We start from the raw sequence: 26,217 nt of genomic DNA on the forward strand, positions 1-26,217 counted from the left end.
ATTTGTGCTGATGCGCTCTACAAGGTAGAGGTGTGTCATCACCTCTATTGTTCTGTGGCAGGCAATAAAAAAAAAATACACACTTGAAAGCAATTTAACGGTCTGAGCTGGACACGTAATTCTGACCCTCAGCAAGTTGTAGATACAGATACAATACAATGAGACATCTGTGATTACATTGTTTTAATTTTGGCACTAATAAATATTCACATACATATAAATCTTCCTCTAAGGGCAAATTCTATATTAGATAACAAGCATACTGTAATTTTTGAAAATGTATCTAATAAATTATACTTTATTGACCCTAGAAAGGGAAACGTTAAATAAATGTGACAATAAAGCAGGTCATGAGCACAGTATTTAATAAACACATGAAAGAATATAGAAATATACATTATGTATTATTGATACGAGTGTTCAGAAAGTCACTGTACACCCACATGTTTATCAACGGAAATTCAATGAACCTCTTGAATTCAGTACATGTTAAAAATAGTTATTTATCAAAATTAAATTGTGTTGAAATAAAGCGGATGATAAATGATACATTATTGGCTTGGATATTTTTCAAATTTTGCGTCGCTGCTTTGTGCAAAACGTAAATATTAACAACATGACCGTTCGTGAGCACTTATACTCAGACATATTTTGGGGAGAACTTTTAAAGGATAACTGCTCATTACAATAATATACAAATAAAAATTGATCAGTAAAGTTTCTGAAATGAGCCTGTTATAACATGCTGAAGAGGTGAGCACGCTTCACAACACAGAGTGACATCAGAATTAAGACTAAAGAGCAATTTCCTTGTCGGAAGGGCGTGTTTACGACCACAGTTCAACCGTTTGATCTGCACTTTGCATGTGACAGTCGAGAGTCAGCTGTGTGAATAAGCTGTTGCATAAAGTCCAAGGTTCCCTATATACAAACTGTTCAAGATGTAGAATAATGCACCAGTTGGCCCATTGAAGAATTGGAGAATCTCGAAACATAGGAATGATCATGCTAAATATAAGGAACAGAAATCTTAGCCTACATGGCTGTTGTGTTTTCATGTCTTGAAATAGGACATCACATCGTTTGATAGTACATGTTTTTATCCAAAAAGGAACGGTGTAAAACATACATTGCATAAGGAACAGCCAGACAGGCTACTAATATGAGAAAGCTAGCTGTGTGGTTCATATCATGAGGATATTCTTGGCACGGGTTGTGTAAAATGAACAAATGTAAGTGCAAGCAATGCTTGTTGATCAGATAAAGTAAGGGGGGGTATTTTCCCTCTGGGTGAACACCATTCTATACTTCCGGGGTTGTGTTTACCAGAGCAGAATTCCCTGGAAGGGTGCTCACTACTCAGTGCTCACGTCACGTGACACGAGGAGCCGCGTCTTTAAGAGTCGCTTGTTAAACAGCAGCACTCACAACAACGCCTCAGCCAGCACAGCGAGAACTTCACATGGACACCAAGTAAGCTCCAAAATTGGTTTGCAACGTCTGTGGTTGTTTGTGTGTTTTAACAATGATAAGTGTATTAAATGCTAATTGTCGTGTTTGCTAATAAGGGGCCCGAGCATGTCTCCAAAAGAAGATCTGGAGTGCGTGGTGTGTTTCCACGACTACTCACGCAGTCAGCGTGTCCCACGCGTGCTGCACTGCGGTCACACATTCTGCGCCCCTTGCCTGGAGAAACTGGCCAACGTGGACGGCGTGATTCGGACTATCTGCTGCCCGCTGTGCCGCTGGATCACCTGCACTCGGGCCAGCCTGACCCTGCCAGGGGCCTTGTGGGTCAACACCGAGATCTGGGATCAGATGGCAGAGAAAGAGCAGAAGAAGAGGACGAGGACGAAGGAACATTCAGTGGAGGATTTGAACAAGCGGCTCGTCAGGCCAATGTTGTAAGTAGAAAATCTTTTCAAAATGGTCATTGGGGAAGCCGTTTAAGTGTTCATTAAAATCATGAGACAGATTTCATTCTTAAACATATCAATTTGCTTTAATATCGGAAAGTTAAAAAACCTGTACTTAAAGATTCAATTAAAATGAATTGAAATGAAAAGTTTAAAAGAACTGAATTGTATTCAGGCAGCGATTTATTTTGCATATCACTACAGAATCAGTGCTAGATGTCAACTCATAAAATTTATAACATCACTAGTAGCGTGCATTTTTCTGTTGCCTCACTAGTCTGCCAATGTTGTTCTGATAGTGTGCATAAATATATGCAGTAGTGGAAAAACTTGGCTGAACACACTCTGACCAAAAACTACTCATTTCCATCCAACAGTTGATGTAATTGAGCAAGGGGGGTGTCACTTACTGGTTCCACTAGTGTGCAGAAGTCTTTACTAGTAAAGGACAAAGAGCATACTTACTTTATCAAGGATATCGAATAAATGCTCAAATAGCTTTCAATATTGTGACGGAGTTTATAAATGAATTAAAAACCTCTCTTTCTCTCTTTCTCCTCAGCTTGGATTCAAATCACATTGCTCTCAAGTCTACGCTCCAAAAAATGTTCAACTGTATCGCGGTGCAAGAGGAACATTTGCAGGCCTGCTGAGGTTTCCATTGTCCTCTGACGTTCATCTGGACCAAGTTGACAACACTTTGTCTTTTTATATATATGTGTATATATATATATATATATGTATATTCAACTTGTATATAGTTTATGAAGAAAGCTCAATAACTGTAAAAAAAAAACAACATGATTTGATCTGTGAAGCTATTTTCTCATTATTGTTTATATGTGTGTCATATTTTATCATCATGCCTTTGTCTACCTACACTTTAGTCCACCGTGAGGAAATATCTCAGTGATGCAAGTGAATATTTCTCAGACACTTTATAAGACTGCACTTTCCTTTATGGTACTTGAATAAAAGTAATATAACTGAATATATCTCCACTTTATTTATTTCTTTCTTTTTTTATTTACTAATGGTGGAAAACTGTGAGTGTATTGTAGATTTATAATTTGCACTAGGGAATCGAAGTGATGATAATGGGTAATTTACCCCAAGTATTTTTATTTTTTTTTATAGATTATATATTAGTTTTTATATAGGCATTACGGTTGGTAAAGTGCCTAACAGTGCTCCTGTACAAGGTTTGCATGTTCAGTTTTCTTTGGATGGAAACCTTCCGCATAACAGAAACATGCACATGAGGCTCATTGGAGACTTGAATGAACATATGCATTTTAAATTACTTTCAAGGTGTTTCTTCACATAGATATCAGCATTCATCTTTTTATTTTGTATTTCTATTTCAATCTTTTTGCAACAATTAAACATGTGACGAACAGTACACAGTACAATAAAATACAATATACAATACAAACAGTACACAATACAATACAATACAACTGTATTTATATAGCCCATTTCATTTTACAGCTACAGCTGTAACAAAGCACTTTACATACAACAACGTGTTCATGTTTCTGTTATGTGGGAGGAAACTTCATGCCTTCAGTTCACAAATTAGTTGGAACTGAATCATCAGGGCCTCTGCTGGTTTCAGTGGACTCCATTTTGTTTTGTACATGCAAAAAAAAAAAAAGACGTGTGTATTATTTTTTCAACATACACACTTACACTAGAAGGGATGAATTGTCGTCCAAATGAACAGTGCTTCACAAGTATTTTAGCCCACTTGCCATAAAAACAAGAAGAGCAGCATCAAGAAGTGCTTTTTGAATTCCAATGAACTCTTGACCGTTTACAATTTTCACCATGTCAGTTGGCTCACTGGACTTTTGTCAGAAATTAATCAAGTATATCGCTTTCCTCTAACCACTAAGTTTTGATTTTCTCTTCAGGAATGAAATTGAATATATATAAATGTGCGCTGCTATTTTTAAAGATTCCGATTTTTAAAATCAGTATGACATCATAATAATTGTTGTATTAAGCATCACAGCATTTTCCCCATTGTTTTAAAAAGTCTCTACATACTAGTATATTAGGTTCCTCAGTCACCAGTTATTGTAAAACCATTAACAACATCAAATGGGTTTTATTCAACGATTATAATAACATTAAAACGGCAATGGAGTCGTCACGCGAGCCTATTGCTGTGATACGTTTCTTGAGAAAGAGATAAAGACGTCTGGTGTGTTTGTTTTATGACGGATAGTGCCACTGGGTAAGTTAAAGTTACATTTTCGCTGTAGCTTCTTATCTCACATTGCACTCGATCACTGGCATTGGAAACTGAAGCACGTTATCTGGAGGGGTTTTGGGTGACGCCACTTCATATTTGTTTGCCGATGTGGGGAGCCAAGTTTTTTCCTGGTTCATATACACGTGTTGCGTGTACTTTGGTACACTTGTTCGCCCATTAGTCCATAAAGGCAGATGCTAAGAGCGCCAGGCACTCCAGGGGGCGCCAAAACGGGCATTGGTGGAACCAAAATCCCCTTGAAAATTAAATACATTACTTTTCTCTTAACTCTTAAAATGGAACAGATAGTTGGCTTGTGGATTCAAATACAAAGTGATGACAAATGACTGGAATATGAAAACATAATTTCCATGGGGAAGTCCCAACGATGACTCTGCCGACGCTCTTCCCAACTACTTCCCTCTGCCACCCTCTTTTGGCTGATTGCTACTACTGACGGACTTGGATGGTGATGGAACAATCAACGTGTTTATTTTTATGCAGCTGGACCGCAAAATGGGTCATAAAATGCTTCGTAGAGATTAACAGTACTCAACGTCTATTTCATATTGGCCTGATGTTTGGATATTTTTAAGAGGAAGTTCAAGACACACCTTTTTAGTTTGGCTTTTAACAACTTTTAAATAATTTATCTTTTCTTTTGATTGAAGATTATTTTTTTATCTTATCTTACTGATTTTAGTTCTTGGACTATACTAATGTTCTGTCTTTTAGTTTTGTTGCTCTCTGCCGTTGTCAGCTTTTAGCTTCAGTGTTTGCTCATGGGGGGGGGGCTCCGCTTTGAGGGAGGGGTGGCTGCCCTTCCCGCGGGGGCTGTCATCGCAGGGACTCCTTGGGCCTGGGTGGCCGGCGGCCTCTACACTTTGCGTGGGGTCCGCCTGTCTAATCCGGGCTGGGGTCTCTATGGTGGTGGCGCCCCTGTGGCCGTGGGCTGTCATTCCCCTCATATGGTTTCTCTGTCTTTTTAAGACATTTTATCAGGTTGTGCACTTTGTGTGTGTGTGTGTGAATGAGTGCTGATGTATTAATGGATATCTGTCTTGGGTTTGTTGGGAGGGAGGGCATGAACGGATTTTTTTTTTAAATTATATATTTTTTAATGTTTTGCTATGGATGTTTTAGAGCACTTTGAGTTGCATTTTTATGTATGAGAAGTGCTATATAAATAAAATGATTGATTGAATGATTGATGTACGCTTTTATTATTTGTTGAGAGCATTTACATCTGACAGGCTAGCTTTTACCTGCTATCTAATGGTATTACACTTTTCATTTTATATATCCGTTTTTGAATTCTACTTGGATGTTGTGTTTTATTATATGGGCTGTCATTGTATATATATATATATATATATATATATATATATATATATATATATATATATATATATATATATATATATATATACTCACGGTAAAAGGCCACGGCACGGTATGATTGCTGTATTGGAAACAAAATCGGGCTGGGTGGGATGATGCGTGGAAAATTAGGTGCTAGCCCAGGAATGTTGGATAAATAAACTTACTACAAAGTATAATTGAACCCAAAATACACAAAGCTTGAAGCTAATCATATTAATTTTTTACCACCAGAAATTTTTACGTATGCCAGGAAAGTCAGCATTTTATAAGAGACGAATGAATAAAAATGTGTAATAGCTTCTGGACTGCAAGAGTCGGATCTACTTGCATGTGTCCTGCTGTGTGAAGGGGCAAAGTTTGCAAATAAAAGGATAGTGTAATAAATCACTCACGAAGGTTGCTGTGCGTTGATAACGTATTAAGTCTGGTTGCGGAGGGCCCCCCCCCCCTTGCATTATGAATGGAACTCTTCAGAAGACTGTTTACAATCTAGATTTCCCTGGAAGTGTGCTTGTGTGTGAGTCACGTGACATAAACAAACAGCTCTGCCTTTAAAAACCAGCTTAAAAACAGCAGAAGCGCTCAGAACAAACCTCAGCCAGCTCTCCACTAACTTCACAAGGCAGCATCACTCTCGTTTTACAAGTAAGTATGTCTCAACTACATATTGTGCATGTATTTTGCACAATGTGTTTGTATGACTTTGCCATTATGCGCCACCACTATGGATTTGGAATGAAGCAAGCCAAATGTGTAGAATGTCACCTGCAATTTACGTCATTTCACAAAACTATGCCATTAACCATTCTTTTTATGCAGAGCACCAAAGTCTCAAAAGTGACACGACTGTAAATTAGCAACCTCCACCATGTTTGACACATGATGTGTTACACTTTGGATGGTGCACTTTTCCTTTGAGTCTCCATGCTTTTCTCTTGCCACCAATCTGGATGCAAACTGACCTGCGATTTTGACAATGATATTCTAAACTCCTCTAGACTATTCTTGACTTTGGTTGCTTGTGTGAGCATTTGAGCCCCTGAAAATTGGGGTACTCGGCATCAAATGGTCGTGAAATAACAAAATCATGACAGCTTTATCGCTTAATGGCCACATCTAACATAATTGCCATGTGCACACAGCTTGGAAAGTGTCGTCAGCATGTCTCCAAATGAAGATCTGGAGTGTGCGGTTTGTTTCCACGACTACTCACGAAATCGTCGGGTCCCACGCCTGCTGCACTGCAATCACACTTTCTGCGCCCCTTGCCTCGAAAAACTGGCCAACGCGGACAATGCGACCCAAACCATCTGCTGCCCCCTGTGCCGCGGGGTCACCACCTTCCAAGCCAGCCTGGCCCTGCCCGAGGCATTGTGGGTAAATACCGAGATTTGGGATCAGATACCAGAGAAAGAGCAGAACAAGAAGGGAAACGAGGGGGAGTCCGTGAAGAGTTTGAACAAGCAGCTCATCAGGCCAGTGTTGTAAGTAGAACACGTCTTTTTAAAACGTTGTCACCCTTTCATGTTGGAGTGTAAAAATCAAAGCCCCTTTTTCTCTGTTTCTCATCAGCTCGAATTCAAATCACACTGCTTTCAAGAGCACGCTGCATAAAGTGTTCAACTGTTTTGTGCTGGATGACGGACAATCTTGGCCTTCTGATGCTTTTGTTGTCATCTGACATTCAGCTGGACCAATGCAACATTCCATGTAGCACACTCTGCGCACGCATTCTATTCTTTGTATCAAAGATGTGCATTTTTTTTTTTTTTTTTATGCAATCGCTGAACTGTACATTCACCTGATTAAACCGTTTTTGTTTTGTATTTACAGTTCCCTCCATAATTATTGGCACCCTTGGTTAAATTGCGTTTAAAAGACTTAAAATAAATTCAGTTTTTATTGCAGAAGCATATTCTCATACTGAAAATTGCAGAAATGGTTCCCCAGACACAGAATCAAGCTCCTCCCGTGGCAATCCCGAGACCTCAACCCCATTGAAAACCTGTGGAGTGAGCGAAAGAGGAGTTTGCAGAGAGGGCCCAGGTTGTTGGATGATTTCTAAAGATTGTCCAAAGAGGAATGGTCAAAGATCCTTCTTTCTGTATTCTCCCATCGTGTGATTGATTATGTGCCGTTTTGTTGGCAAACGGCGGTTGCACAAAGTATTAATATCAAGGGTGCTAAGGATTGTGGCATACATGATTTGATGTAAAACAATTCTTTGTTAATGTGGGATTTTTTTTTTTTTTACTGAATAAATTGACTTGAATTAAAGGTTGGACTTTATTGTTTATTTTATTTTTTAAATTTGGTCCTATACTGTTGAGAAAAAAAAACTATTCATTTATTAGAAGCTAAAGAACACGTCTTAACCAGGAGTATCAATAATTATGGAGGGCAGTGGACAGTTTATGTCAAAATAATTATACTGCACATTTAAGTCCAGAAGGAAACTTACTTCAAAGTATTTTTCACTCTGCTGTATATTTATTAATTGCGTATTAAACTGGACAGAACTGGACCACGTCTCAAAAGCTGCTGATATTAACCAGCATTTTTAAAAATAATTCTGTGAAAATGTAAACTCAGTTATCACAAAACAATAACATGAACCTATGCAATTCCTTTTAAAGTTTCTAAAGTCGATACTGAATATTTAAAGTTGATGCTTACTGGAATGTTACCATACGCTATCTTTGATATTTTATGTAAAGTATAATTCTCATAATTCTCAAAATATTTCTCACACGAGGAAGCAGTTTAACAATACCAACAAGAGGCAAAGTAAAAGTGAATTGTTTCCGTAATAAACCAATGAAGTGGTATTGCAATTCACATGGAACTTTTTTATGATCTGGTGCATTGTGTTAACAGTAATAAAAAGTGACTTCCAGAGAAGTGATAAGAGAAACTCTATGGTTAGTGTCCGCCCACTTTGAGTGTGCAATGCTTGTTTTGGTTCCGCTCACGTGCGCTTGATATGTCACCTGTCATCCACTAGTAAGACTCGGGTAGAGGTTGCATCATCAGCAGACGACGTTTGCTTTCGATTAGTTTAGGTGGAATGATATCACGAGAGCCGTTTGTGTTTGTGGTGATTTTATTGCAAACAGTGATGGTGGATTATTAAGCAGAAACATTTCCCTGAATTAGTTCTACAGAGTAGCATCTTTAACTACTAGAATAAGGTCAAATTACACTTAAATACTCAGACATTACAACACAAAACAATGAAAACACAAACAGGGAAGGGTCGACTAAAAAGCTTTGAGAACCCACAGTCACCATAAGACTTCACTGCAGTCACCTGAAGGAAAACATCTCTCTTCTGGAACATTTTGCCTGGATTTTTTCTTTTTTTTTTTTCCTCCATAAGAGCTTCTTACACAACATGAAGTAATCAACCAAAAGATTATATGCCAATATTCAGCAGTCAATGGATACTGCAGTGAGCAAGCATCCCCAGACTATGAAGAAGGGACAATTTTTTTTTTTATTAATATATATATATATATATATATTTTTTTACATAAAAACTGGCCTTCAATCCATGAAAGAGGTCCTACATAACAGTGGCTAGCAGTTGTGTCATTTAATAGGTGTGCCTATGACAATCAGGATTTATTTGATCTTTTAAAAGAGAAACATCATCATTTCCTTTTGGAAACAATCAACCCAAAAAGCTTTTCATGTCATTTGTCAGCATGACGATCTCACTCATCTGGACTTCATAAATACATTCAGGTAAAAAGAAAAGCAAAATCAAATAACTATTGCATGGTTCATCTGGCCTAAAACACTGTCACTACATAAACACACGATCACATGTGCACTTAAATTAACATTGAGCCATCACATTTGGGCCACCTTTCGCAGCTTAAACCCCATCGCCATCGTCTTCCCATCGTACACGGACAAATCAATTTAAACGGAGCAAAAGACAGACTTGTGAGTCAACGGACGAGGGTCAAGTACAGTTCGGTTAGCTAAAACACAGGGACACACAGGATTAGTGTCAGCTAGTCCTCCACTAGCCTAAAAAGGGTCATTGCAGCTTGTGACAGGAGCAGAATCTCTCTTCACACAAAGAAACAATGAACCACAACGCCTAATGTGAACTGGATAAAATAAGGGCGTCAGATAATATTTTCTAATGGAAAATAAATGGAGAGGACAAGCCTTGTGATGACAAGCAGCAATCGGATAAGTCGTCCCTTGGTGGTGCTAAGTAAGTGAATGGAGAATCTTATAGGTAGGGGTACTGGGTGAGGCGTCTGGGGCTCAGCTGGTAGGCGCCGTACGCCTCGGCCCGCGGCGTCACACTCACGTAAGGAGAGGCTGCGGCAAACTGCTGCTGGTAGACCGCCGGCAGGCCGTGCAGGAGACTGCTCACCGACTCCTTGCGGCCGGCCGAGTCTCTCCTGGAGGACGAGGACGAAGAGGAAGTGTACGTGGCTGCATAGGCGGAGGGGGAGTGTCCAGAGTGTCCGTGTCCTCCGTGGCCGGCGTGGCCGGCGTGGCCTCCGTGGCCGCGGCCCAGCAGCTGCTCCATGACCTGAGAGGCGGATGAGAGGGCGGTGGAGGCCGGGTAGGTGTACAAGCTGGGCCCGGCGGCCGAGACCGAGGCCAGGGCCGACACCTCGGGGAAGTTGTAGTGAGGAGCCGAGGCGGCCGCAGGGAAGGTCTGTTGCCGACGTAACGATGCGTCGCTGTGGGACGCCCCTGTGCGCTCCTGAGATGAAGACACCAGGGGCTGCACCTTCAACACACACACACACACACACACACACACATTCATGTCAGCGTACGTGCTGTGCTGCTTTGGTCAAAAGTGGCCAGTGGCTGAACTCATTAGACACAATCAAAAATAAGACGGTGCTGGATGAGATTAGCGGTTCGCGCTACAACACTTTTTTTGTTTTATGTGAAATGCAACCAGTGAAATAAGGAAATCGTTTTTTGTTTTTTTAGAGCCTGCCTAGGTTGAAGACCACTGTAATGTACTGAAAAAATATCAATGACATCAGTGATCATCACTTAGACTACAAAAAAAAATCTATAGTCATACAATCCCTAATGTGAAAGTAGTTGTGTGTTTCCAAACATTCCCAGAAGGTGGCTGTCTGGAACGTTGGCCTCATGTGAATTTGCACTAAAGGATACAAAATTTATTTAGGACTGTGGGTCAAAAGGACTAAAACAGTGGCTACATTTTGTAAATACTGTCCAAGAAGAATTAAGTGTTAAGAATCGTTTCCCTCCTATAATTTTAACATTTAACAAAATGTTCCATATGCACAATTAGTCATAATATTTCTCAATACAGATAAAATATGTCCACCTTGAGAAATGCATACAGCGACACCCCCCCCCCCCGCCAAATACAATAGGCACCAAGCATTGTTACACACACCCACCCAAAAAGGTTGTAAATTCCTATTGATGCCACAAGTTGGCGGCAAATCACTATTTTCCTTTTAGATAAACCAAGCCTGACAATGACGCCCTTCAATTCAGTTGCTAGGCACCAAGATGCCAGCAGATGGCGCTTAGCGGGGAAATCTCCAGAATGTGGGTGAATTTGTGACTGGTGAACCAAGAATGGTTGTTGAATGTACATTGTGGCGCTAAAAGAGCTTATGTGATATTTGCTGACTCAACACAAAGGTGGCCTCACCTGGCTGAGGTTTAAGGGGCGTGACTGGCTAAGCATCAGTCCGTGTCTCTCCAGGCTCTCCCCCGAACTACTTGGCTGCTGCTGAGACATTCTCTTGGGTTTTATGTAGTTCACTAGGGGTTAGGGAAAAAAAACAAAAAAGCAATATGTGTTATTTACTGCCACTTTCAATGCCAAAACGCCCGCAATGACAGATGGCTCAGGAATGAGTAGACGTCGCACCAGTTTCTGGGCGGCTACGTGAAGTTGCTCCTCTCTCAGGCGCCTGAATTTTGACGGAAGGCGCGACCACGGCCAGAGACTTGGCCTGGCGCGAGGAAACCGTGCTTGCTGCGTTCAGTGTGCGGGGACGCGGAGTCAGGGGGCTGGCAGTAGACGAGTCCGAGTCGTGCACAGTCACACAGCTGATCACATTAGTGCGCTGGCCCAATGTAACACTGCCAAAAGAGAAAACGATTTAGTTAAAAAAACAAATCCACAACGTTTTGCTGGGTAAAAAAGATTTTTGTCATCAGATGCTCACCTGGCGGGGTGAAACTTGCGCTCATCCTCTGTGTCGGTGTCGCTGTGGATTGTTATGATGCTGACCGCCGGGCTGGGAGTGTCAGAGATGACGATGGGCTGCGACAAAGTGGCCATGAGACTGGACGACGTCACAGCGTTGGTGCTCAGCAACGACGTGGTGGCAACACCCCTAAACACAAGCATTGACAAAAAACACTCAGCTCAGTCATGTTAAAAATCTACCAAACAACAAATTTAACCAACTTGACTTTCCTCCAAAACGTCACATGGGTTATCTAGCAAAAGTACAAGTAGAGTGACTAAATTAATAAGAGCAGTAAGTTACTATTGATTCTAATCTAGGCGTAGGTCATTTGGTGTGACGACGAATTGCCGCAGCCATAAATCTTTCTTGGTCACTGACCTATTTCTGTTCTCTCCTCGCCTGGCTTTGACCTTCTTCCTCTCCTGCTGAGTTTTGGTTTGCGCTGTGCTCCTACCAGGGTGGAAAAAAAACAAAAAAAAACATAGAACGGGTTAAGTGCTGTGCAACAGAATCACATTACTATACAAATTATTTTGATTACGTGCAACAGATGATCATTGAGGAGAAAAAAAAAAAAAAAAAAAAAAAAAGATTTCTTGAAGAACCATAGAGAAAATTAAATAAAAAGATGCATATGACAAATGCATTGATTAGCACAGGGTTCCTACATCTTAAGGTAATTTAAATCAAAAACGTTTTAATTCCATGTTAGATTAAATTTAAGACATAGTTGACGTTGTTGAAAATTGCTGCAGTGCACAATTTACATACATCTGTTCTTAATAAATCTGAACTAAAACCACCACTGTTTTGTTGGTTACGCTATTGTGATTCAGTGAATTATCTTTTTAAGAATGTTCACTTATTTTGAGATTTACCACTAACTGCTATCATAAAATCATATTATTATTAAAAATGTACATGACACTTTTGAAAGATGGATTTAAGACATTTTAAAGCTCATTTGTACATTCATGTATTCAAAGCCTTTTAGAATTAAGAATCTGGACCTGACACAAAAAAAAGCTTTACAATTGTACTTTTTCCCCAAGCAAGGTCTATGTTATTTATTACCCAACATAACCTTTTCTGACGAATAAACAATAATTAAAAAGAAGACCGCTTGGTTGACATACCTCCAGTTGTGTCCCTGCTGGGCGGCGGCATCCGAGTGATGGGAGTCCCGCGGTGACTGTGCAATATTTGCCTGGTGGGCAGAGCTGTGAATGGCTACGCCCGGGACCTGCTGCCATGACGACGGGATGAGGATTTGTTGAGTTCCGGTGGGCCAGGCCTGCTGGGAGAAACAGCCCGGAGAGTCGCATTTCAATCCAGGTGATTTCCGCCATCGATAAAAAAATTAAAAAAAATTCCACGGCTGGAACAAGTCAGGCAAACTAGGCCATGCTGAGGAATAAACCCAAAGACCAATCTCAGCTGCAGGCAAAGCACAAGATAAGCGAGCAACCTTTCCCAAGCCATTCCTTTTATTTTTAGCACTGCCCTGCAACAAATCAACAAAATGAAATCATGCAAAGCACGAACACTGAAGCACTGGAAACAGACCAGGATGTGTAAAACAAACCAATAAACAAATCATGGTGCCTGTTAAAGAAGAAACGGGAGTTAGTTGGTTTTTTTGTTAACTGATACCAGTATGTCTGCAGCATGCCATATGTTCAGGGGCTGAAATAGAAAGTGTCAGCGTGAAACTGGGGGGGATTTGGAGGTGCACCATCCTGTGCTGAAACCAAAAAAGGAGGACAGGACATGAGAAGCCGCACAAGCAAAGCGCAGACCAACTCGGCAACACATGCGCTCCATGCCCTAAGCACACCTATGGGGAAAGAATGGGGCAGAGAATGTCAGAGTGTGTGAATGATGTAAAGAGAAAAAAAAAAAGCAGGAGGAGGAAGAAGAGTCCTTTTAAGATTATGTGTATCGAAATAAATAAATAAATAAATCAAAAATAAAATGTCAGCAGGGGGTACTTGAGGTGCAAGATCACCATCGGAGCGTTTGACTCCATCGGCAAATTTCCCCACAAACAAACACTGTGGGACTTTTGAGGAAAACATCTGATGCAATGCATATAATCATGAAGATTGAGATTAAATGTGTAATGCAGAGACAGAGGGCAAAGCAAACCAACGAAAAGAAAGTGGGACAGGAGAGAGACGACGCCTTATTGGTAGCGGGAAAGTGCACGTCGTTCTTCGTGGTCCTTTACCAGCACTGTGGCTGTGTGCTCCAAGAGGGTGGGGCGACCCACCCCAGTACCTAGCCCCACTGGTAGAGAATACTGGGAGGCTATGCCTGACGCGGGTGGGTGCAGGGTGGCCACCATCAGGGGTGTACAGGAACCCTGGAGGATGTGAGGGCATAGGGGAAGCAAGTGTGAGAAAAGCAAACGTCCTTTTCAGGGGGGGGGGCGTCCGCCGTGCGATTTAGAAGAGCAGATCGATCCAGCTGGACACGCAAACTGCAATGTGCAGAAATTGGGTCTCTTTTTAGCTGAAAACCAGATTTGTGGCCAGAGGAAGCTCAGGGCAGGACACGCCTAAGGTCCTCAGTGGCAGTCACGTCAATCATGGAAATACAAAGTGAAATTAGTTGAAACAAAAAAAAGAAAATAATCATAGCACTGAAGCCACACTTTTTTTTTTATACTTCAAACCATAATAAATCCGTTTCGATGCATTAAAAGAAGCCAAAATGCTTAATTTGGGGGTCATGTATGAAATGTGACCTTTGGAGGAGATGTGGGTGACACACACGATGACGCAGGAGTTTAGCAACTGCGGGTGCAAGAAAGCAAACGCTTTTCTTAAATCAAACCCCCAAAACCTGCCAGACCAGCACTTAAATGCCAGAAAAACACCCAGCACAAATGAAAACAAACGAGAAAAGCTGACAGTCAAATATTTTGTGATTTATTCCATCGGAGGATCAGACATGCAAACGCCTGCCGAGCTCTTACCTGTGTGAGCATGCTGGGCTGGATCTGCAAGGACTGGGCAGGCTGGTTCTGAGGTACGATAGGAACCGAGTTATCCATCCTCACAGGGAAACTGGAGCTCTTGCTTGATGACTGCAGCCCTGCACATCATTACCACATGATCAACATCTCACAGAAGAATGTTTGATGCATAAGATCATGTGGACGCTTACAATAGGAATACAGTGGTGACTCCACAGCTTAGAAGATACTCAGTTCTTCACAGTCTATTTAAAGTGGAGGTCAACGCAAACATTTTTTCTTTTTTCAAGAATATGCTCTATGCAAGCCAACTAGTTGAAACGGGGCATTGTGATAAATAATGCGTTTGTGGAATAAGTGTTAATCCACTCGTTTTTAGCCATCTCTGGGGGCGGCCATTTTGTCTTCTGAAAATCACAACTGCTCACAATGACCAATCACGGCTCAGATTCAGAAAACAAGTCAGCGGTGGTCGCGAGCAGTCGTGATGTCATTTTCAGTCGACAGAAGACAAAATGGCCGCCCCCGGAGACGGCTAAAAACGAGTGCATTTTGCTACTTTATATTCCACAAACGCAAAATTAATCAGAATGCCATGTTTCAACTATGGGGCCTGCTGGGAACATATTCTTGAAAAAAATATGCTTGGGTTGACTTCCGCTTTAAAGATGTTATTACTTTGTTTTGTTTTGTTTGTATCATGCAACCTTCCTTATCAAAACACATTTTCCAAAATTATGGCGGCGTTTTTGTGGGTCTACAACATCTTACCAGCATTTCCATTCATTTCAATGGATAACGACGATTTTTGAGTTGGAAACGTGGGCAGGGAACAAATTTAACTTGAAAGCCAGTGCACCACTGTGCGTTACCCACAACTCTGTGCGTTTCTCTTACCTTGAATGGTGGAAGGCGGGCAAACAATCAGAGTCTGCTGGAAGGGTTCTGCCTGGCTACACAGCCCAGCAGGACGCGTTGGAATAGGAACGCTCTGTTGAGTCAGGCCGGGAATGTTGATGGTCGCCTGCTGGTACAACGCCGGCTGATAATTTAGTAAAGGCACCGCTCCTCCCGCGGAAGGCACCTGTTGGACATCCACTAGTTAATACATTTTGAGATGACTTTTAACATGCAAGACACGGAGAGGGTGTTGATCTTGCCTGGTTATGCTGGTTGAGTTGGCTACTGAAGGTAACAGTCAGGTTTCCTGCTGCAGCGCTGGGGACTGCATTGGTGGAGTAGAGGGATTTGTTGCTGTCGTAGGTGCTGCGGCGCTTGCAGATCTCCATGTTCTGGAAGCACGACTTCACGCTGGGGAGTAACAACATTTCATTTTCTCTGAGCAGCCCTCGAGAAACCGTCACCGTGAGAAAATCAGATGTGTGCGGCCGGGCGCTAGGGGTGGAAAATTTCCAAAGGAGTGGAATAGTTTGAGGAACTTTCCACTCAATTTCCATGGGAGTTAAGAAAGTCCCATTCAAAATGTTACAGTAAATAAAAGAGATCATTCTCCTGCTACAAAAGTTCCATTCAACATGAATTAAAAAAAAATAAAAAATTAAAAGATTATTCCCTCAAGCTTAAAGTGCCTTTCTAATAGGCAAAAATTTGGTACTTATTTTGTAGTTCTGGACGTAAAAAAATTAAGGCTGAAGAAAAAAAAAAAAAAATCTGCCCTAAAAATACTCAGTGGTAATTTCATACTGGTTGTCTGGTGGTTTTTACCTTACTTTGGAATGCCGACATGTATGCCGGACACACATTACGACAATCGGGCGTTTTTCATCCCAATTTTGCTCCTTCCCAACCAAGGACGTCAAATTGCCAACTATCTTATGTCTTATAAAATGATCTTTTAAGATCATCCTTATGTCTGAAGTGAATTTAGAGTGAATTTGTCCCGATAAGAGGGTCCAGATGAGTCTGGGTCACAGTCCTGATCCATATCCTTTGCTTTGATAAAAAAAAAAAATCAGGTTTTAGATCCACAGATCATAGTTTGTAGTATATTTACAGTTTGAATTACTGATACAGGCAACTTTATTCAAAATTAGGAGGGGTGTCAGTTATTCACAATTTTGCAGCATTCATGCAGATCTTGGTCCCTGTCCCCCACGAATGTAAGGGCGGCAGACTTACTGAGAGCTGTGTGGATAATCCATGAGGTGGCTCATTGTGACGAAAGGGTGACCCAGCGTCTTTGTAGGCGTGATCCTCTTGTCAGCGTCCAGGCGGAGCATCCTCTTCAGGAGATCGATAAACTCTCGTCTATCCGCTTTCTCAGCCAGCATGTCCGTCCCCTCCAAATGAGATGAAAGGTTGACCTGCGAGAAACATGTTTACAGCTCAATGCTCTACTCAGTTCTCTATGTGAACGTAGGCATATGACACACACGCACACACACACACACACACACACACACACAAAAAAGGCACCTGCATCATGTCATCCAAACAGTTGAAGATGTATTTTCGAGCTTCCTTGGATTTGATGCCCATCTCCATTTCGTGTTCTGATGGTGTCTGCAAAGCAGACATGATCATGTTAGTACTCGAGAACCTTCAGAGCCCACATGACCATCTGAATGATTGATGTGGGTTTATTGACCTTAAGTCTCCAAAGTGGGTAACTAGAGTCCGGTCCTCGGTTGAAAAAGCGGCTGGTTTTTGTGCCTGCGCTCAATAGGTACTCAGCTGGCAGGCCTTGAGTCTGAGAAATGTAGCGGATCTGGGAAGAGAAAAACAAAAACAAAAAACATATACTTAATACATTTGCATGAGGGAAAACTGACAATGTGCAGCTTGCCAGCGAGCCTCGTTTTGAGGTTGAGCTGTGCACTGACCTGATCGTACTCTGAAGCTCCAGGGTAAAGAGGCCAACCCAAAAAGAGCTCCGCGATCACACAGCCCAGCGACCACATGTCTATCGCCTCACAGAACGGCAGACCTAAAATGATCTCAGGGGCCCTGAACGGCAAAGCGGAAATGAGAAGGGTCAAGCATGCTGAGGTTACATACCGAAGGTGTGTCGACGCGCGATACCTGTAGTAGCGAGACTGCAAGTATGTTGAGCACACAGCCTTGGAAACGTGGCTCGCCGATCCAAAGTCAATGACCTTTACCCTGTACGGCTGCCTGAGGGGGTCCACCAGCATAATATTCTCAGGTTTGAGGTCAGCATGAATCAGTCCCAAGCTCTTGAGCTTCATCAGTGCCGTGGCCACCTAAACACATGGACGGACACCGGTCTGGCTTCAAAACGTGTTTCTTTGAAAGAGGTTTTGACTGGGAGAAGGTATGCATACCTGCTGTAGGATTGGTCTAATGTGCCGAAGCGGCAGCGGGCTGAACTTGCTGTGCTTGAGAAAGTCATACAGGTTCTGCTCGAGCATCTCAAACACCAGGCATGTATGACCCTTGTGCTGGAAGCACTCATAGGAGCGCACAAAGTTGTACTCATCTGCATTTTCCGCACTCAGCCTGTTCAGGATGCCCACCTGGGAAAAAAAAAAAAAAAAATCAAAGCAAGGGAGAAAGAGAAGAAAAAAAAAAAAATCAGCTCAGAGAAATGAGATGCCATGTGGAGGTGGGGATAAACAAAGTGCAACGTATGCAGATCAGGAGATGAGATGTACCTCAATTTGTCCCTGGCGAGCATAGGAAGGATGATTCTTTAGAATCTTAATTGCCACGATCTCATTGGTACCCCTCTTCCAGCACTTGGCCACTTGGCCAAAGGTGCCCCTGCCCAAGAACTCCAACACTTCGTAGCTGCAGGACACCGAGCAGAGGATCTCGTGCTGCACCAGCTGATAGTCGCCTTCCCCGTTGGAGCTGCTGCTTTTGGTGGTCGGGGCCGAGTGAGGTATGGACTGGCCCGTACCGCCTCCCCCGCCACCGCCCGTACGAGTGGAGAACGCGGCTGCCGGCGCAGAGAGCTCCTCCAGAATTTGCACGCTGCCGCAGCCGCTCCCGCTGCCCTCATTGGTCTCCTCCAGCTTTCTCTTCTGCCCGTGCCGGGGTCCTCTCGTTTCCGAGGCCGTCTCGATATGAGCGTAGGAAGAGGACGTGGCGTGCTCGGCGACGCGCCGACTGGAACCTCGAGGAAGACTACCGGTGCTATCAGCTGCCCGAACCACCACTTGACCGCGAGATCCGGGCGCTGTTGGGGGGAAGACCAGGGACGGCGCAAAGGGGGGGACGGCCATGGCTGGGGTAAAGGTATACGCCGACTGGCCGGCTATGGAGTTGTACGCTTCGGTAGTGGACACATCCCAAACATTGTTCTCCACCTTCAGCTTCTTAACACGGCAAAAGGCACTGGAGGAGATGGAGGGAGGCGAAAAGACTTGCAGCTGCGAGGTCATAGCTGAGAAACAAAGATCACATTTTAAACACTGAACAGAGTCTAATTTTCTGTCCCCGCCGACCCCCCCCCCCCCAAATGTTTTCAATACCAGGGGTAAAAAAAAAAGTTCTGTTACTATGGCAACGATGCAACCCAAATTTGTACACAAGTCGGAAGGCATCCTATTTTATCACGCTTATGCAGTATTAGGTGGCCATAACAGTCATATTAAGTCATAATAACAAATACTTATATGAAAAACGTTTCTACGACTTAAATACAGTGGTGCCTTGACTTGTGTTTAATTTTCCGTGACCACACTCTTAACTCTTCATCGTTAAAAAAAAAAAAAAAAGGCCAACACAATGGAAACTTAAAACAGTAATAATCAATTTGTTAGTATTAAGCCCCGAACTGATGATTTTCTTTGAGATCCGAACAAATCCCAGGGTGACCAGCGATTTGTAAAAGGCCCATCCGCGCATTTTCATAGCGCTTGGCCTCATTAATTTATGAATGATTTAATAACTCATCTGACTTTGGACGAGAGGCGGGGTACACCTTGGTTTAGTCCCAATCACATTCACACCTATGGACAATTTAGAGTCTTCATGAGGCTAACCAATAACTACCTTTTTGGAATATGGAAGGGACCCGAGTACCTGGAGAACATGGACGCTGGAGCCAGATTCAAAGCCTAAATTTAGAACTGTGAGGCAAGTCTGCTAACCGCTATGTCACTGTGCTGCCCTCCTGTACAATAATTTGTCTCTAATGCTCAGGATGAGTAGAACCAAAGCATTGAAACCAGACAAACAATCCAACACAAACCACATTATGTATTTTCTTCATCTTCGGCCTACCAATGCATTCTTATCCTAAGAATGAATTCAGATTCAAGCAACCAGAAGAGGAAGTTGCTGACATCACATTTTAAAATAATATGAAATGACTGGCAAGAGAACTCAGAATACTACTCAAGACAAGACGACATTATGCGTGACGTTCTCAAGTAAAGTATGAGGGTGTGACTCCTAACATTCTATTTTCTGCAAGATGCACATACTCAGTGGGCTACAACCCTGACAAAATTTGCCGTTTTAAATAACGACAACTGAAAAAAGATAGATGACACACTTGAGTATGAGGTCGCTTTAAATGGTTTAGACAGAGAAATAATTCTATGAGCGATGAATAAGAGATAAAGGCAAATTCTGAGAACCATCAACCTTGTGTACTTTGTTTTTCCACACAAAAACACGTTGTCAGCATCGATGCTAGACATACATGCACATATGGCATCCGGCATACAGACAGACATACTTGGCTGCATACAGTCAACGTACAGGATTGAACAGACGAAATGGAATGAGAAAATCAGTCTGGTGACACCGATATTAAAAAGATCCAAACGTTGGTACGGTGTAATTACGACTGCAGACTTTGCAGTCATGTTGGGCCCGACATTTAAAGCTCTGCCTCGATCACAAACGCCCTGACTATAATCACACCATCAACAGATTAAGAGAGGGGTCTTTTTTGAATTATTATTTATTTCTAACCACAATTGTATCTCAGTAGAGCCACGTGGGGACATTCGAAAGCAAATCAACAGCGTTTATATATTGAACTCGTTAAGCTGCTAACCAACTAGCTTGACGTAACTTTAGAGAGAGCAGACGTTTGGTGAATGCTTTCAAATGCTCCATGGGGAAAAAAATACAGAACTAAAATAGATCGCTGCAGCAATTTAGACTGCTGTTGTGAAGATTTATGTTACATACCGGGTCGTGTGTGCTCGCGCAGTCAGAAAACGGCTTCGCCCAAGGCTTCAAGTCCCCACTGCGGCGATCCACTGGAGCGGCTGTGCGAGTAGCAGATGCTAACATGAGCGATCAGGCCTGCATTGTTTTCTCAGTCGAGGGAGCGCTTGACAGCCACACAGGACGCTACTAATCCGAGATTACACAAGCAACAGCCAAACATCACTTTATATACTTCAATAAAAATCTGCGGTACTAAAATAAACACATCTGTCGTTTAAAATATTGACTGCAATCTAGTGTAAAACGCTCCGTCCTGAGGCAGAAAACCCCATTTTATACCGGAAAAAACCCACGTCGTTATGTCAGCTGCGAATTTATGTCATTTCCGGTTATTACCGTAATGTCGGTAGTATCTATCAAGAAGGCAGATAAGTGCCGGCTAAACGTACTATTATGAAGAAACAAGAGTCTGAAAGATGATACTGGCCTATATATCAGTAATAAAAACTGTTCAAAATGGGCATTTTGCACCATAAATTGCTTTTATAATTTGAATGATCGTATTGGGTCGCATGGACAAACGCATACTTTTTATTTTACGGTAATATGAATGACGTCATGGGCTTCCCAGTAATTTTCCTGTGGACCTTCCACATCAGGGTGGGCTCAAAACTCTTAACATACAATCTTAAACATCCATCCAAAGAGGGGACAAATAAACAATTATTCAACACATTATGTTGATGGAATGTGATTTTATACATTTTTCATCCACATTTTAATAATATTTTTTTTTTTACATATTTTATGAATGACCTAGCCCATTTATATGAAATATGGCCCTTGAGCACAAGTTTGCACACTCCTATTCTACACATAAAATTAGAATGAAATAAAATTGTTGACAAGCATAATTGATTACATTATACCTTGTCCATATAATTTGAAAAACAAATGGGACTTAATAAATACTCAAATGGTCCCTGATAGGAAAAAGCTCCCTTATCTCTGAAGCGACATAAATCTAAACAAATATCAGGCAAAGACACATTAAAGTGCAAATTTTCTTTTTTATTCTGATTTCATTTTACAGCAGAAATTATGTAAAGCATTCAGAGGACATTTTCCACATATAAGGGCAATATTCAAAACACTTTGCATGGCCTCAGCAACAAAATATTCTCTTAAAAACATCAACAGTTTTGTGATGCCTGTGCATGCAAACAAAAAAGTAGAACATAGGAAGTCAAAGTAGGCTACAAAATAAGAGGAATGATAGTCATGGAGAACACAACAGCAGGCAAGGTTGGAATAGAGCAGGAGATGAGACAGAGGGAAGACAGGGGAGTGGACAGGTCTAAGCCTTAGCTTATCTATGAGGGTCTACCATTCTAGCATGCAATGTGGTGTTTGGGCACGCCGCCTCAGAGACAAGGCATAAAAGGTTATACAGGTACCATTCATTTTCCAGGCGCACCATTGGGAAACCGAGGCCATCTCCGCACGTCTGCCAGCAACTGTCTCACTCATATCTTAACTTTATTAATCGACTTTATTGTTTTTTTTCTCTCCACATAATCTCTTGTGTTTTTCTTTCAGTCAACATCCTCTCCATAAACACAAACATAGTGATCTCTGTGTTTGCCGTTCTGTGCGCAAGGATATTGCGGTGTGTGTGTGTGTTTTGAGTATCTTAAAAGGAATTGTGGTGATGTGGGAGGAGTGTTTGTTCGGGAGGGATACTGAGAACACATTTTAGAGATCTTCCACAAATATAACACGAGACTTACTAGTGTTTCACTCAAGTAGTATTTTGAATTCATCGTATTAAACTTGTGCGTTTATGACCGTTAGAAATCACTCAATACTTGTTTTTTCTTTTCTTGTAGAAAAAATGACACGTTACAGCAAACAGGTCACATTCACTGCCTCACAAAATGAGACTTTATGCATGGGAGAGGGCTAGTTGAGAACCACGTTAGAAAATGAGAGGACTCTACTTCATAGATAAACAAACAGGAGTATCCCTAACGAATGGAATACACATGCATACACAAAGCTGTGTGTTAGCAATGAGTTAGTGACACTCCACATATCATCTCCCTGTTCTTCAACCCTGAGTAAGATCTAAGGGAGAGATTGAACTGTTCCCAAAGACATAAGCACAGAGAGAAAGACTGTGGCCTTCTTGTGTTTCAGACTGTGTGCACTTGTGTGTGTGTGTGTGTGTGTGAGTGCGAGACAAGGGGTGAAAGGAGAACGAAAGAGAGGGGAACGGGAAAGAGTGTACCGGACAGTCCGTTTGTTGTCTGGAAAACCGCTGCGTTCTTCTTTGATGCTTAATGCTACAAGAACGTTTCCACGCAAACCTGTGCAGGCAAACACGGGCTCTGACTCCGAGATATTTGATTGGTTTGCGAAGGTATCTTACATGAAGAGAATTCAAAGATTCTGTGGTTCTAATACTGAACAATACGCACACACAAGCGGGCAAAAATGATCGTAAGCTTTCGGTCCAAACCTCTGACAAATCAGTAACTTGGAACTTGCAATAACTCGAATCATCTCCGACACTGTCATTTTTTTAACACACCATTTAGGAGAAAGCAAAAGGTAACTGGCAGCCATTCGGAGAACATACAATAGCTATTTTTCCTGATATGAACTTGCACTTTTTCTGTTATTGATCAGGCACTTCCTAAACAGAGCTTTCCAGAGTGCTTAAGCACGTGTTACATAACGGCAGTGACAATGAAGAGAAGAAGGATTGAAATGATATGCAAAGAGTGGGAAGGAGACATTCTGCTTGACTGAATGGTGAGAATGGTTGTAACTTAAAAGTAGTATGTTGCTGAAGCACAACCACATTGTAAAGAATGTAGCACCCTCTTCTTGCCTTTTTTTTTTGTTTGGGTCAATGCATTCACATTTAAATGATCTTTGTCAGCATCTTCATCACTTCAACAATTGCATCATCAATGTCATCCTCTAGTCGTACTACTACTGTTGAGCTATTTCTATCTCGTCTACTGTTTATAGTCTGTGTGTGTTGCCTCTGTGCATCTTACTGATATCTTTTGGGTGTTGTTTCCCCCCCCACCCCCCCAAAAAAAAGTATTAGGCAAAATAGCATTCATAATAATTGGCACTACTGGCAAAAAGTGTTTGATTTTTGCGAGCCAAGGAACAAAAGCACAACGTGTAAATGTTTTGTCTGAAAGATCATTGTTTCAGCTAACTTTGTTTTCCCACTTATTTAATTCTAACATTAGATTTTTCATTTGCATGCTTGAACAAAATGTTCTTTTCAGTAACACTTATACTGGATACTCTTAAAGTGAAGCCGTTAAAATCCTCTCACAGTCCATAGCCACTAACATGTTCTTTTTGTTGTTTCTGCGTCTTAAATATCATGCACATTACTCAGTTTGTAATATCTACATTATGTACAAGCAATACAGCCGTCCTGTGTAGCCAGGTCTTTATGTTAAGTTCTCATTATGGGAGTAAAATAATTTATAATCTTAAATACAGTCCTCTTATGAAAAAGTTTCAGGGTCCTCGTATCCCCTTACCTCGTCAGTTTATATACAGGAATATGCAATAGTCCAAAATATGGATTTGATTGCCCGTATGGGCTAATATGGGGATCAATGCCCTGTATCGGGCAAGGTACTGGACCCGTGTCCTGTACAGAGCAAGCATAGAGACCTCTTAGAGTCAGGAAGAAGTCAAGGCAATGTTACTGTATGTTACTCTTTCCTCAAAACCACAGCTAGGATTTGGAGGTTCACTCAAAGAACAAACTAACAGAGACATTTAACCACCGCAACATGTCATATTTTAGCACACAAGGGGGGAAACCAGTCTCAAGCTTAACCACTCTTAAATAAATAATTAGACCCCTAAATAAATAAACTTTGTTGTTGTTGTTGTTGTTTTTTTTTAAAAAAAGCACCCAAAAATGTCATTTGTCCTTACACAGTTCACATTACGCAGGGCAAGGATAAGTCGATGAGAACAGTGAGACACAACTCCACATAGAAATACAAAAGAAACAACACGAAAGCAGTTTGGCAAGCATGCAGGAGCTCGCGGCTCAAACACATGCATTGAATTGAACGAACACGGACACCACGAGGGCCAGCAAAGTGCCGCCTCTGAGAACGAACTCCATACAAAGTCCATGTAACAAATTAAGACATCGTTAATTCAGACCGCCGCCCTCACAGAAACAATGCTCCTCTTACATTCAAGTGGTTCCTCCCCTTTTGATCAGGTGACTTGATTGATAGGTTTGTAAGTAAGTAATGTGAGTCAGACTGGTTGGTGATATTGTGATGACGCCGCGTTAACAGGATGGCTTGCCTCGAGAGCTCTTCGGCACGATGGAGAGGAGGAATAAGCAAAAAAAGAAACCAAGAAATAACTTGCATGCAAATGCAACATAGACGTGAGTTTTTTTTTGGTTTATGTTTTCTCATCCTTTCATGGATCAGTGTTTGGGTACAAAACGCAACGGGTTTTGCATGAGTTCGGCAAGTTCAGAGTTGCCTTTGGCGAGTGAGCGAGCTTGAAGCCTTTCACCGCATCCGCCATCCGCCATCCGCTTCCTCCCGTCTAGAAACATACCCATGAAGAGTGCAAAGAATGCCATGAGGTTAATGCGATGGCCTCCCAGTGGAACTGCGGAGGAGGATCAGTGCTGTGGGACAGAGCCAAGATCCCTGGGCTCGCCCTAGTAGTCTGTCTGTCTGTCTGTCTGTCTGTCTGAGCTGCCATGATGGACACCTATCCTGTCCTCCGTCTGTCTGGGAAGCTTCTTCCTCTCGAGAGAAGACAGGATAGAGGGCGAGCGAAAAAGGGGGCGGGGGGAGAGAATGGAAGGGGCGGGAGAGGGAGGAAGGGAGGAATATAGTTTGGAGAGGAAAAAGAAAAAAAAAAAAGGGGGGGAGAGGGATTGCTCACAGGCTTAGTGGGCTGTGGGTGGGGCCTGGCGGTGGGCTCTCAGGACCCCTGGCCTTTTTCTGCTCTCTGACCCTGGTGTGAAAACACATATCGGAAACACATTAGAGTGATTTTTTTTTCTTTCTTTCGTGTGTGTACATGTCTGCATGGCCGTTTCCATCTACAGCAGGGATGGGCAACTTAAATGCTGGAGGGGGCCCACAATTTTTCATCGGTGCTACTCGGGGGGCCTCGTAGGACCACGCGTTTCCGAACCAAATGTATGACAAAAATGTTATTTTCAAATGTGAACAAAATTACGTGCATACAGGCAAAATACGTGCGCTTAATATATTTCATTTTTGATAATACATTTGTAATTGCATG

The 26,217-nt window shown here is 42.0% G+C and overlaps 4 protein-coding genes across 10 annotated transcripts in view; 2 read left to right on the top strand and 2 right to left on the bottom strand.

Annotated features, from left to right (window-relative positions):
* The first annotated feature begins 1,306 nt into the window (after nucleotides 1-1,306).
* On the top strand, nucleotides 1,307-2,911 carry LOC147142366 (RING finger protein 208-like). The gene is made up of 3 exons (XM_086040973.1): nucleotides 1,307-1,473; nucleotides 1,569-1,904; nucleotides 2,479-2,911. Exons 1-3 carry the CDS (start codon nucleotides 1,463-1,465, stop codon nucleotides 2,567-2,569), a joined length of 438 nt encoding a protein of 145 aa, XP_085897099.1. The 5' UTR covers nucleotides 1,307-1,462; the 3' UTR covers nucleotides 2,570-2,911.
* Nucleotides 2,912-6,151: 3,240 nt separating this feature from the next.
* LOC147142367 (uncharacterized) lies at nucleotides 6,152-7,790 on the top strand. The gene is made up of 3 exons (XM_086041289.1): nucleotides 6,152-6,204; nucleotides 6,702-7,043; nucleotides 7,132-7,790. The coding sequence occupies exons 2-3, from the start codon at nucleotides 6,721-6,723 to the stop codon at nucleotides 7,238-7,240; spliced, it is 432 nt and encodes a 143-aa protein (XP_085897415.1). The 5' UTR covers nucleotides 6,152-6,204; nucleotides 6,702-6,720; the 3' UTR covers nucleotides 7,241-7,790.
* An 854-nt stretch (nucleotides 7,791-8,644) lies between these two features.
* LOC147142368 (homeodomain-interacting protein kinase 1-like) lies at nucleotides 8,645-21,236 on the bottom strand. 4 transcript variants are annotated; one of them, XM_086041068.1, is made up of 18 exons: nucleotides 20,902-21,236; nucleotides 18,405-19,138; nucleotides 18,075-18,266; nucleotides 17,812-17,993; nucleotides 17,613-17,736; nucleotides 17,378-17,497; nucleotides 17,206-17,292; nucleotides 16,909-17,093; nucleotides 15,930-16,080; nucleotides 15,667-15,853; nucleotides 14,770-14,888; nucleotides 14,020-14,154; nucleotides 12,926-13,083; nucleotides 12,168-12,239; nucleotides 11,763-11,933; nucleotides 11,462-11,676; nucleotides 11,240-11,352; nucleotides 8,645-10,321 (listed from the first exon to the last, which is right to left on the bottom strand). In XM_086041068.1, the coding sequence occupies exons 2-18, from the start codon at nucleotides 19,134-19,136 to the stop codon at nucleotides 9,809-9,811; spliced, it is 3,456 nt and encodes a 1,151-aa protein (XP_085897194.1). In that variant the 5' UTR covers nucleotides 19,137-19,138; nucleotides 20,902-21,236; the 3' UTR covers nucleotides 8,645-9,808. The 4 variants fall into 4 exon arrangements, with proteins under 4 accessions (XP_085897194.1, XP_085897193.1, XP_085897197.1 ...); XM_086041067.1 differs by having other exon boundaries at nucleotides 12,926-13,086; XM_086041071.1 differs by lacking the exon at nucleotides 14,020-14,154.
* A 697-nt stretch (nucleotides 21,237-21,933) lies between these two features.
* LOC147142369 (calmodulin-binding transcription activator 1-like) overlaps nucleotides 21,934-26,217 on the bottom strand; it is a 63,550-nt gene continuing 59,266 nt past the window's right edge. For all 4 annotated transcript variants that reach the window (XM_086040475.1, XM_086040474.1, XM_086040472.1 and 1 more), the window contains one exon: nucleotides 21,934-25,923. In XM_086040475.1, coding sequence (XP_085896601.1) covers nucleotides 25,848-25,923 — 76 coding nt within the window. In that variant the 3' untranslated portion in view covers nucleotides 21,934-25,847. The remainder of the gene's footprint in view (nucleotides 25,924-26,217) is intronic.

Source organism: Filicampus tigris, chromosome 9, assembly GCF_054856515.1.
Source record: "Filicampus tigris isolate MCC_2025a chromosome 9, RoL_Ftig_1.0, whole genome shotgun sequence".
In the NCBI taxonomy this organism is placed as follows: domain Eukaryota; kingdom Metazoa; phylum Chordata; class Actinopteri; order Syngnathiformes; family Syngnathidae; genus Filicampus; species Filicampus tigris.